The sequence below is a fragment of the Halyomorpha halys genome, unplaced genomic scaffold, assembly GCF_000696795.3.
Source record: "Halyomorpha halys isolate HHAL.00 unplaced genomic scaffold, Hhal_1.1 Scaffold1282.1, whole genome shotgun sequence".
Classification (NCBI taxonomy): domain Eukaryota; kingdom Metazoa; phylum Arthropoda; class Insecta; order Hemiptera; family Pentatomidae; genus Halyomorpha; species Halyomorpha halys.
Genome location: NW_027108234.1, coordinates 330,567 through 342,996, shown reverse-complemented (window position 1 = coordinate 342,996; position 12,430 = coordinate 330,567). Strand labels below are relative to the sequence as shown.

General features: G+C 30.4%; 2 protein-coding genes and 1 long non-coding RNA gene across 6 annotated transcripts in view; 1 reads left to right on the top strand and 2 right to left on the bottom strand.

The window, feature by feature from the left end:
• The window catches only part of Trxr1 (Thioredoxin reductase 1), a 42,279-nt gene that overhangs the window by 22,288 nt on the left and 7,561 nt on the right, over window positions 1–12,430 (top strand). For 2 of the 4 annotated variants that reach the window (XM_014433924.3, XM_014433926.2), the window contains 3 exons: window positions 9,022–9,239; window positions 10,713–10,843; window positions 11,024–11,253. In XM_014433924.3, the coding sequence (XP_014289410.1) occupies window positions 9,022–9,239; window positions 10,713–10,843; window positions 11,024–11,253 (579 nt within the window). Of the gene's footprint in view, window positions 1–8,149; window positions 8,308–8,584; window positions 8,802–9,021; window positions 9,240–10,712; window positions 10,844–11,023; window positions 11,254–12,430 lie in introns of those variants that run through there. The other 2 variants (XM_014433931.3, XM_014433929.2) reach the window with 2 other exon arrangements.
• LOC136795577 (uncharacterized) lies at window positions 88–1,644 on the bottom strand. Its single transcript, XR_010843202.1, has 2 exons — window positions 1,354–1,644; window positions 88–148 (listed from the first exon to the last, which is right to left on the bottom strand). It is a non-coding gene; the product is annotated as an uncharacterized lncRNA (long non-coding RNA).
• On the bottom strand, window positions 4,645–8,563 carry sni (SDR family oxidoreductase sniffer). The gene is made up of 5 exons (XM_014433932.2): window positions 8,357–8,563; window positions 7,922–7,973; window positions 7,649–7,839; window positions 5,333–5,482; window positions 4,645–5,252 (listed from the first exon to the last, which is right to left on the bottom strand). Exons 1-5 carry the CDS (start codon window positions 8,480–8,482, stop codon window positions 5,028–5,030), a joined length of 744 nt encoding a protein of 247 aa, XP_014289418.1. The 5' UTR covers window positions 8,483–8,563; the 3' UTR covers window positions 4,645–5,027.

The following is a 12,430-nucleotide window of genomic DNA, read 5'->3' as shown; positions in this document are numbered from 1 at the left end:
TAAAAAATATTTAATGGAACATCGATGATTGACCGTGTGAGATAATAAAAGGAATATGGTCCGGGTGCGGTCAAAGAAAAAGTCAAATAGTAAAAAACTGTTTATATGGAGCCAACGTTTCGCCCCACATTGCAGGGTTTCATCAGGGCTAAAAAAGATACAAACACTTAAATGATATAAACGTAAATGAACAAAGTACATGAAAAATTAAAGATATATAGCATAAACGTAAAAATAATAAAATTAAAATCTTATTTTAAAACGTATTTAAGTTCCATCTTAGCTCAGAGTCACTTTCAAGTTCCTTTATAATCTACAGTAATGATAAATATTATTAACGTTCAAAGTGTACCGTTTTAACAAAGAACTTAATTTAGTTACTTACGATAAACATATAAAAACTTATTAAGTTGGTACAAACAGTTTCCTCTATATTTCTAATTGTTTTCTTTTTTATCCCCTTATTTTCTGTTTTAGGATTTTCTTTTTCTGTAAATTTTCCATTTTGTGTATATCGAATATGCAGTTACCTATATTTTAAGGTTAATGATAGGTCTATTGGTAATAAAATCACAAGACGAGCTGTTTGAAACATGCATATTCTAATAAAATTAGTTTCTAGTATGGATATGCTCAGAAGTAGTTGATAAATTTTGTAAAAGATCAAGTTTACACTAATCCCCAGTTTTTCTATAACTTTGGGCTACATCAGAGGAGTCGTTTTCGAAATATAGGTTTGTCAAGGAAAAAAGTTTGCGTTCTTTGCAATCTGATAAAATAGATACAATTAACTAGGTACCAACCCCCACAATCCCTAAAAATGTCAATAACATCAAATTAAAGATTTTATCGATTATTTGAATACACGCAGGTGCAGAACTAAATTTGTTCCTTAGTGTTTGAAACGCAGAAATGTTCTATTCTGAGGACAACAATGGTTCAGTAGCGGGGAAGCATAAAATTATATCGGTACTAAATCTGTGAAACCTATTAAGATACAAAAAAAATCAACAATACGATTTTTATACTATTTAAACTAAAAAAAAAATATTGATTTTTATTTTTTAAATACGATACATATAATTTGTATGCATTGGAAGATATCACAGGTTAAGCGACAGTATGTAATAAAAGTTTTAGTGATAGTATAATTTATTATTACAGATTATACTGAAGCGTGAAAATGATTGTAATAGTTTGAAATAATGACTGAATTAATTCATTGTTAGAATATATATATGGGAATATTGACTTTCTAGTTTTTATTTTAATCTGTTATACTATATTTAAGCATCGGTACTTGAGAGTGGAGCTTTTACACAGTTCAATAATCTACTTATATACTATACTCACAGAAAAAGATAAATCCATTATTTGTCAAGCTTCTGCTACACATCTGTCACACTATGGCGAATTCCCTCATAATGAAATCCATAGATGGTGTATGGTTTAGGTACAAGTTGGCCTGAATTAACCGGTAAGGTCTTATCGTTTGGGCTGGCTTGAGTGATGTATCTAAACATTTCTTCTAAGTTAGTAATGTTTTAGAACTTCAAACAGATAAATACTCGTGTTTTCCGAGTTTTAATTAATCAAATAATTTTTATAACCTTTGGAATCAATCAATACCTCTAGTTTAGGATATATTTTAAAATTATGTAGGGTGTAAATACGTAGTTTCAAATCTTGTCAATTAAGTTTATCGAATGATGAATTTAAAAGTTATATAGTTCCTTTTCTATAAATGTTTATCATCTACTATATATTTTGCTGATATTTTATGTTTCCTTTTGTTTTAATTATCTTTATTTTGTTTCTTTTTACGAAAATAGTTTAAATAGCAGGCAGTCCGACGTCCACCATGTTTGCCTTTTTGTTGGAACATACAAGCGTGTGGATAGTTTCTTAGTTTACTAAGTATTTGCAGGAGTTTATATTTTTGCGGCAAGTGGGGCAAACCTGTGGCAGATGCATTATAAGCAGTTAAACAATAAGAAAAAAAGTAAGTGAAGAAAATGAATACATTAATTCATATCGAATCAATCGATCTCACCATGGCAACACACCTGTCATGTTAGAAAAGAGGTACGATTAATGACGTTCCAGCTCATCAATACACTTCAAAGTTCAATACATTGGTACTATTATGAAAATATAGCAGGCTGTTGTAAATAATTTGCATAGGTATCGGGTCATGTTAAAAAAAACAACAGAAAACTTAAAAAAAGGATCGTGGGTTTGTTAAATGAATTTAGGTACATACTCGAAAGCATTTGTACACCTATTTAAAAACAAATAAAATAAATAATTTAATTTCTATCCACTTCAGTCTCAACACATTTCACTTTTCTTACAAGTTCGAGGTTTCCGCCAATCCGGCCATCGGACTTGTAAGAAAAGTGAAATGTGTTGAGACTGAAGTGGATAGAAATTAAATTATTTATTTTAACAAAACTAACCAGTCTCAAGCAAGAGTTTAAGATTATAAATAAAAAAATGTAATATCTTTTTGATGATTTAGACCACATAAAATTGGATTGTAAATAAATTATTCAAAATAATAAACTAACAACCTGAATTAAAAGCATTCGTATAAATTATTTTTATTACATTAAATTGATAGTAAAACATTCATTAGTACATAGCGGAACCGTCTTTGGTTTTTAATATACCTTGAAGACCTAATTTTTGAGTGAATGACAAAGTAATTCTGTCCCAGTCCTCGGAAATAAAACTTTTTAAACGATACAGTGTTTTCTGACTCGACCCTTCAGATAGTTTTACAGTGGCTCATCAGTGAATATGAAAGGTTTACATTTATGCCAGTATATGGACGAGTATCAACACCACAGTTCTTGCCATATGTTCGAAGTCGTCCTGCTGAAACATGTAATTTTCTTTTGTTTCAAATTTTTAATCTAAAATTGGGAGATTTCTTTTTGGAATGTCAACACATTTCATATAATGTCGTTTCAAAACCTTCGTCGCTTTGTGATGTATATAAAATAATGTGCCAAAATCATCAGAGATATTAAAATTGAACACGTTATACTCAGATCATGATTTTAAATAAATTATCTTCGAAGAATCGTGAATTTTATGAATACAAAGACTCAGAAAGAAATATACCGACTTTCAAAAATATATAAGAAAATATTCGTATCTACAAATTAATTCTGCACCTTACAAATAACTGTTGATAATTACAATTAACAAATATGTTTTAAACTCCCATCCACACTGTTTCGTAAGCATGCGTTTATGCTCTATTTAGGAGATGGCAAGTGATAAAATCCGTAGAATAGATTTATTTTTTCTTGCTAATCTATTAATCGAATTATATCACATTTAGGGCCATTATTCCACAAGTTTTAGTGGGGAGAAGCAGGTTTATTATTCCGTTTTATTCACCCTTTATTGTGTGCCTCAACCTTGAACTAGGTCCGGGTAGGCACCGTTTCCTGCGAATGCAAAGAAGCAGGAAATCCTTAAATAATAATAACATTGGAGATGGACGTAACTTTTAATTTCAATTCAAAGTTCAAATAGCTCAATAATAATATGGAAACAACAGCAGTTTGATGGAAAAAAATAATGTAAATTTTTATGTTGTACATTCATATTTTATTTACTTAGTAAGTGAGAATTCTTCTCCATATTTGAAATGTTACTTGGAGAAAATTAATATAGGTTTCCTTGCCATTTTTCAAGAGATGTCAACATACGGCAAAAGTAGAAGAAACAAAGTAATTTCAAGATAATTTTAATATAAAAATGAAACGAATTAAAATAAAATAAAATAAATTTGAAAAATCCATTGCACAAAAAAAAAGAAGCAATAATTATTGTTGAGGAACCTCATATAAACGAGTTTTCGTTCTCATTGTTATTGGCGCACCAGTTTTGGTGTTTTTTTTCCCTCGTATGATCATTCTCCAAATCTGGATACTTTTGTAAAAGTTTAAAATATGAAAAGCAAATTCTAAACAGATTGACAGGAGCTTATATGGAGCTGGTTTTGCAACAAAAATCGCTTTGAACACAATTTTCACGAAGGAGTTGGTTCTGTTCCATACCGCTTGGTATATACATCATGTATATATATATTTCAAATTAAAAATCATAATAATCCTTATTAGAATTTCATTTTGAGTGTGATTTATACAATTTTTCAATTAGGAAAATTTATTTTTGCTGGCCATATTTCATCAGATTTTTTATCGTTTATTCTTGTATTTATCTTGATACCTCTGGATATAGAACATGGGTTGCTAATTTAGAATAAACAATCCTTTCTGTTATAATTGGAGTAAATAACTAAAACATGACAACAGTGTTATTCAGTCAATGCATCTATTTAATTCAGACATAAAGGAATACTTCAGTCAGTTCCCAAGCAAAATGTAAATAAATATAATTACAAAATTACAGCTAATTTCTAGACAATTATGTTTGTTTTTTTAAAAATGTAAATACTGCTAACAGCTTTGTTTTCAACGAATTCCATAAAACAGCAAGAAGAAATAGCTCTAGAAAATTAATAGCATATTAATAAAAACAGTCACAATGTTTCATCTCCAGGATAATTTTTTCGAACAGAAAAAAAATGGAATCTGTCAGTTATTACATGAAAAAATACAAACATTATTTTCAAAATATGTTTATTATTAATTTGTACAAAATCTGAAAGGAAATGTACTCAGTATTATTTCCATAAATACCTACATAATTCGCAATAATAATAGGAACAAGTTTTTTTTAACTTATTACATATTAATTACAAAATAACGAGGCATCTTGGTTGAAAATATTAGAGAGCTTTATAAAATAGGAGTCGATACTAAGAAAGAAGTTACTTCAGCTCTGATTGAAAATTCATAAGATACAAAAAATATATATTAAATTGGCATTCTTTGCTTTTCACATAAGCATTAGGTAAATTAATACTGACAACTCATTTACCAATGCATCCTATATCATAAAAATTCTCACCTACACCAAAGGATTTCACATAATCTGAATAGCCCTTACCAGGGCAAAGGTTCTCCATCATAGTTCAAAAATGCTCCATTATGGTCTTGACTCAAATTACTAATGGTTTTTACCAATGACTCACACGAGGAAGAGACTTCTAAAGGAGCTTTTGCACCACCCATGTCAGTTTTGACCCAGCCAGGATGGATACAAGCCACTAGAATTTTGTAATCCTTGAGATCGAGACAAAGGGATTTAGTAGCAGCATTTAGTGCCGACTAAAAAAAATTAATAATAGTAATAAACAAATAACATTGTATAAAAGTTTACAGATAGAGTACCGAAAATTTAATACTACCTTGCTACACCTATAAGGATAGTATCCGCCTGCATCATTGCTAGCTATTGAACCCAGAATCGATGTAATATTTATCACTGCCGCTCGTTTTGCTCCTAAGGGTTCGTTGGAATTTTTATTTGCTGCTTGCTTCAGTAATGGTATAAATTCCTGAAATTAAATAATAATTGAAAAAAAAAGTGATTATTGATGAAAAATTAATAATTTAAAATGTAAATTACAAATTATTGTAAGAAATCCTTCAGATAATGAAAGAAATAAAAAACTCATTCAAGGTTACATAGATTCTTATTACGAAAGAAAAGGTGATTCATACATTTCCTTATTAGGCAAACTTAGCTTAAGACGAGTAGAATTTTTTAAACCATTTCAAATTTAATGCTTAGTTAAGTAAAACGAGTACAGCATAGAGAAAGAAAAAAAAATAAACGCAATCATGGTTTTACACTCATTCAATCTAAGGGAAGTAGTTTGTAATTCCATTACGCAACTTGTTCGGCAACCAGTTGCAGGCTATCGCCCACTTACTAAATAAGGCAGCATAATCAGGTGTTTTGTTTTAAAATGTAAAAAGTCTTAGGTTCCTCGCCATTGCTAGAAAGAAAAAGGCCTGGGTCATCGAAAGCTAAAGAACAAAGAAAAAATTAAATACAGCAGAGTTATGCGAAATTATATCTAATGTCCCTCTTCGTATTTAAGAAAAAATATCTTCATCGAATATACTTTTTTATTAGTATTTAGAAAATGAACTTCATTAAGGAAAAAAATCTCAATAATATTAAATAATAATAAATCTAATCTATAAGCTTCATGTTAAAATATTAATTTCAATTTTCAGGAACAGTTGATTTTCATGAAAGAATTTTTCCACAGTTAAAGGAACACAACAGATTTTGATGAGATTTGAGTCCATTTTTATTGTTATCAGTTGCATTGTTCAAGTTCTGTCATAAAACAGTTTGTTCCCGTGTAATTCATAACTTCACGAGGCCCAAAAGTACATAGAACACAACTTTAATACAGTTTTATAAAGGCTTTTATATAGTCATCGAGTTCTAGACTTTAGGTGTTGATATTAAACCTTATCAGATACCCCGTTTTATACCGCCCATATACTGAATAATAAACTTGTTGGAATCCGTATAAAAACGATGTAATCGACGTCTAACAGAACCATAAAGCGACAGTGAGAAAGGATCTCATGACAGTGCTACGTTACTCAACCACACTTGAACTTGGTAAATGAATAAAAAAAACATAATACTTTTTGAATTATAAAATGTATATGAATCAAAATATATTAAAAACTAGTGATTGAATACAACCGTCACCACAGGCTAATAAATAGTAATAAATGTACAAGAATATTAGTTATATATAACGTAGGAGATTGTTCACTGTCATGTGGTAACTAGCTGTCGCGCATCCGCTGACAGTTGATTGTGCTACCAATTATAAAGCAAATCCTGGTAGTGCGACACACAGTCACGACAATAAATGTCAGATTTCATATGATAATTGTGACAGTGATAGCTGTCAGAGAGGAACTTGGGCTTCGCTCCCCCTCCCCAAATATTTTTTAAGTGCTGGCCTATGAACTTGACAGCTCACTAATAGGACCTAAAACGTAACCAGATGAAATAAGGCCTTTATTTCGAGTTTCGATTGACAAACTCTACGAAAATAACACCATTTTCGCCTCGGCACCCTTCTGTGGCTGAGAAAACATTTCGCGGCACCCTTATTAGGATAACAAAACTGGGCACCCTTGAACTATAAAAATGTCGCCACAATTATTCTTTGAGCGGTTGATTATGCAGGAAAATAAGAAATACAAATACAAAGTAAATGCAGGAATGTACAGGATAATCCCTATTTTAATTTTTAATTTTTTTTTAAAATATTTTGGGAAAGTGTCATTCGCTTGTGGCACCCACTTAGGGAACAACTGCACTAGGAATAAAACACCCGACAGCGATAAGAAGTGGTCCTTTCGTGATTTGTTGCACGAATATTTCTTTAATTTATTGCATTTTCCAGAAAACTATAGATGAAAATAACCGTTTTGCTCCGAGGTGATGTGTAGAGGATATCACTCAATTTCCAGGTTTCTCTCCGATGCATTGGTGGATCATGATAATTTAAAAAGGCTCAGAGTATCCCAGGAAGGACTACTTGTACAGATTATGACAGAAAAAAAATTATACCACAGCCTGACCTCGAATCTTTGCTCAGGAGTTAAGTTTCCACTCTCTAATACGTTGAGTTTTTGTAAATATAAAACAAGAGATTATAAAAAAAAGTGATTTAACGAACCTTAGTCAATATAGTAGGTGCTACAGTATTTATTTTAAAGCATTCAAGCATAGCGTCGGCTTTTAAATAACCAATTTTCAGAAATTTTCCAGCAATGCCAGCATTGTTAATCAGAACATTAAGTCCATCGTCTCCAACTAAATGTTTGACATTCTCTGACAAGGAAGGATAACTTTGAAAGTCGTTCAAATCTGAAAAAAGTATGTAAAGATATAATTCACATAACAAAAAATAAATAATAATTAAATTGATTTAATTAACTAATCTACTTACCAAATTGCACAATATGAACATTAGAATTTTTCTCCGAAATTTCCTGTAATTCCTGGAAAAAACAATACAAATATTTTTTTTATTTATAAAGATTATTACAATAGCTGTACAAGGTTTCCATAAATATTTTTGATAAATGTTTATAAAAAGTTATAAAGGTCAGATATTTCAAATAATTGTTTTAAAATACAATACAAGAAAGTAATTACTAGTATGACGTCATGTAATGGTTTCATATCTAAGGAGTGGGGTTAAGGGGAGCAAGTGATTGAGTATTTCATTTCTTCAACGGCATCCTTTTAGATATATAAAAACGTTTAGTGTTAAGAGTTTTTAGTACAGTGCTGTTACTTTTAGTTATTTAACAATGGCTCCTGTAGAATCTGGTAAGTGCGATTAAAATTTTTACTGATTAAAATAAATGTAAAAGCTTACCTTAGCTTCAGCTGGTTTACGGCACGTAGCTATGATACGTTGTGGTACATTTTTGCTTGCAAGTAATGATTTAACTAAACCCAAACCTATTCCACGGTTCGTACCTGTTATTAAAACCGATTTCATGTCAAGGATTACCTACTGCCCTCTGTTACAAGATATGACGAAAAGTTTAGATTTTAAATTCCATTTTTAAACCTGTGGATTAAGAACCTTCCTTTACACATTTTGTTGCGTAATGTTCCGAGAAAGAAAACTATTTCCTATTTGGAGTGCTTTTTGAATTTTAACTAGTTAGTTGTTAGATTGAAGCCAATTTTTAATATTGATATTTTTTCCTATTCGATGATGGTCAGTCAAGGATTGTATAATAGCTCTTTACTGAAGTTGTCAGAGAAATTACTTACCAATTTTAAGCATTTTACAACTTTAAGGAGTAGTATAGGTATTTGTTTAAAAATATTAAAATCATTAATTTTGTATCTACATGGTTGCATAGGTTTATCATTTATTTATTGATGCAGCTGTCAAGTCTCTGCAGTTTAAACTTTTGATTAACTCTTAAGCAATCTGTCATCTTTATTTAGCATTGCATGATAATTTTATTTCTTAATTTTTCATTCATTTTTTGTTTTTGTATTGTTAACGTTTTCTGGTACTTGCAGTTGCAAAAGATTATGATCTGGTGGTAATCGGAGGAGGCTCTGGTGGGCTAGCTTGTGCAAAAGAAGCAGTTTCTTATGGGAAAAAAGTTGCTGTTTTGGACTTTGTCACTCCATCTCCTCAGGGAACTACGTGGGGTTTAGGGGGTACCTGTGTCAATGTTGGTTGCATTCCGAAAAAGTTAATGCATCAAGCTGCTTTACTTGGCGAAGCTGTTCATGTAAGTTAACTATGAATTCATTAAAGTGTATGTTGGTTATAGTATAATGCTAAAGTGTTTTCGACTCTCATGCTCATTTTTATTTCTATTTGTACATATAAATTTGTATGCATATATTTATTTTCAATTTACTTTCCTGGATTACAACCTAATATATTTTTGTAGTTTATCAATCCATAATGTAAAGTAATTATGAATAGCCTCCGAAGATAAGTATCCCTGTGTGGTAAGATGCCAATCACTTTATTCAAGGACATGTTTGATGTTTAGATATCTCTTGAGCAAATGTTGTGATAGGAGAAGATTACAATTATAATATGTTTAAAGATTTAGTAAGGTAAGATCTATCTTGAAAGGTAACAAATAGATTGTTCGAAATTTTACATAATCAGAAAAAAGCTGTATTCTATTTTCCGTGCCTAATCTGTGTTTTAAGTATTAAGTTATTTTGTGGTGAATTCTTTGTTAACATGTTGATGAAACTTCATTATATGATTCTTGCCCACTTTTTAATTGTAAAATTGTATCTTATTTCCAATTATCACTCCACAGACCTTCTTAATTTCTTTCATTGTTTTACAACTAATAAACCGATTTAAAGTCATTAATGTTTCTGAGCTTCATCCCCACTTCTGCTATGAAATATTACATTATGACTTTTAAGTATCATCTGACTGTTTGAATATCTAAAATTATTATACTTTGTTTAAATTACTTTATAATTTGCATATCATTTTATGAGAAATTAATAATATTAACAAACATTAGTATAAATTAAGGAGTAATGTCCATTAGTTCCTTATTGCCCTGGTCATAGTGGGTTATACTTGAATTTGTGTGTGGCAATCATGCCTCCCTGTTTCATGTAATATCAGGATTTGATGATGCTCTATTTTATTGTCTATTACATGTAATATTTAAGTACATACTCTATACTTGAATGATCTATGTATAATTTACATTTCGTCCGGTTAGTGGTTGAAGTGATCAAGTGACATTGAAACAAATAGCAGTTGATCACTTTTACCAATAATATAATACGATTACCACCTGCCCTCTGTTACAAGATATGACAAAAGGTTTAGATTTTAAATTCCATTTTTAAACCTGTGAATTAAGAACCTTTCTTTACACACTTTGTTGCATAATGTTTTGAGAAAGAAAACTATTTCCTATTTGGAGTGCTTTTTGAATTTTAACTAGTTAGTTGTTAGATTGAAGCCAATTTTTAATATTGATATTTTTTCCTATTCGATGATGGTTAGTCAAGGATTGTATAATAGCTCTTTACTAAAGCTGTTAGAGGTATTACTTACCAATTTTAATCATTTTACAACTTTAAGTTAGTTTTCTGATGGTTTCATCTATTCTGTAGTGTTACCTTGATTTTTGTATGGTCTTTATAAACATAACAGATTGAATTAAACTATTGTTCCAAAATGTTTTATTGTTATTATTATTTTTTTTTTCAAGGATGCTAAGGAGTTTGGATGGGAATTGCCTGATCCATCTACTGTTAAAATCAATTGGACGCGATTGGTTGAAGCTGTACAAAATCATGTTAAAAGTGTGAATTGGGTAACTCGTGTGGAATTGAGAGATAAGTAAGATAATATTTTTCTTTTGATATAATTTTTTTTAATTTAATTTTAATTTTATATCATTACATGAGATACATTAAAAACAAATGATTAAATTAAACTGATATTAATTTGGATTGTTCTGAACAATATTTACTTAATGTTTAGACTTAAAAAAATATAATTTCCCTTTTTGTCTTCCAGGAAAGTTGAATATATCAATGGACTTGGCCACTTTGCTGATCCAAATACAGTCATTGCTACTTTGAAGAATGGAACAGAAAAAGTTTTGAAAACAGATCATGTTCTTATAGCTTGTGGAGGTCGTCCCTCTTTTCCTGATTGCCCTGGAGCTAAAGACTATTGTATCACTAGTGATGACATATTTTCACTTGAAAAGCCTCCAGGAAAAACACTTATCATAGGAGCTGGTTGTATCCTTGTTTGCTCAGACATTTTGTTACTCATATTTATGAAAAACTAATCAGTTTCATTTAATTGTTTTACCTGTATTGATTCATTAATATATTAGGTCTCTTTTTATCTGGAATTTGTTTTGATATTTCTGAAGCTTATTGGAGTTGCTCTATTGTGAATAATTACCACTCATTAATAATGAAAGATGGTCGCTTGATGACTATTTAAGACTGTTATGGCCAAAAATTCTGTTAAATATTTTATTTAAGAGAAGAAATTTTTATTTATTAATCTTGTAATTTGACAGTGGTTTCCGAACTTTTTTTTTTTTTATTTTGTGGCGGTACCCTTTTTTGGTAGAAGTAGGAAAATGGTTGAACTCTTTTGGTAGAAGTAGGAAAATGATTGAACCCTTTTGGTAGAAGTAGGAAAATGGTTAAACCCTTTTGGTAGAAGTAGATAAATGGGTAGGATACCTGCACAAAACCTGTGCGAAATTGAAGAAAATGTAAGATGGTAAGGTTTAAAACTGTGTTGAGTTAATGTGAAATGGATCCATTCCTAAATTATTTTGCGAAACCCTGGTTGGAACACTGATGCACGAGTTGGAAAGTGATTTTTCTATTTTTTTCTATTTGTTTATATTATTATCTGGAACAAAAATTAAGTGTAGATTGCCTTCAATAGCCTCTGCCAGTTGGTTCTAATCTGCTCAGAATCTCTTTCATTTCAAACATTGAATATGGTTCTTGCATTTTCTGATATAGACAGGTTTTTAGGGATAGGAAGAGGTGGTACAGTCCTTGTTTCCTGAGACATCTTTATTAAAGCCCAGACCTCAGTAATTTATTTACACTGAGTGAACTAGTGTTTTATAGAGCCATTGTGTTTACCTGCTTTGGGAGGAACCTGCTTCAGAACTTTACTGCTGCTATTGAAATCACTGTTGATATTGATTTTTCTTCTGAATTACAAAATGTTATTGGAAATGTATATCCTCCTTTTCTGAAGTCTGCCCAAGTAATTTCCAACTTCTCTCCCTGCATACTTGATGAGCCGTGTATATAAAATGAAGCATTTTTAATTAGCCTATTAAATAAACTTCGACAATTTTTCTCCATCACGTTCTGTTTTATTTACTGTTTTTAAAAAAATTATCTTTCGTTTAATTTAATTTATTTATGTGGCCCAGTT

Coding starts and splice junctions, on each gene's coding strand:
- sni (XM_014433932.2), bottom strand. CDS start 8,482: ATGAAATCGGTTTTAATAACAGGTACGAACCGTGGAATAGGTTTGGGT. Junction 7,974..8,356: donor GTAAACCAGCTGAAGCTAAG/GTAAGCTTTTAC, acceptor TGTTTTTTCCAG/GAATTACAGGAAATTTCGGA. Junction 5,483..7,648: donor CACCTACTATATTGACTAAG/GTTCGTTAAATC, acceptor ATTTAATTTCAG/GAATTTATACCATTACTGAA.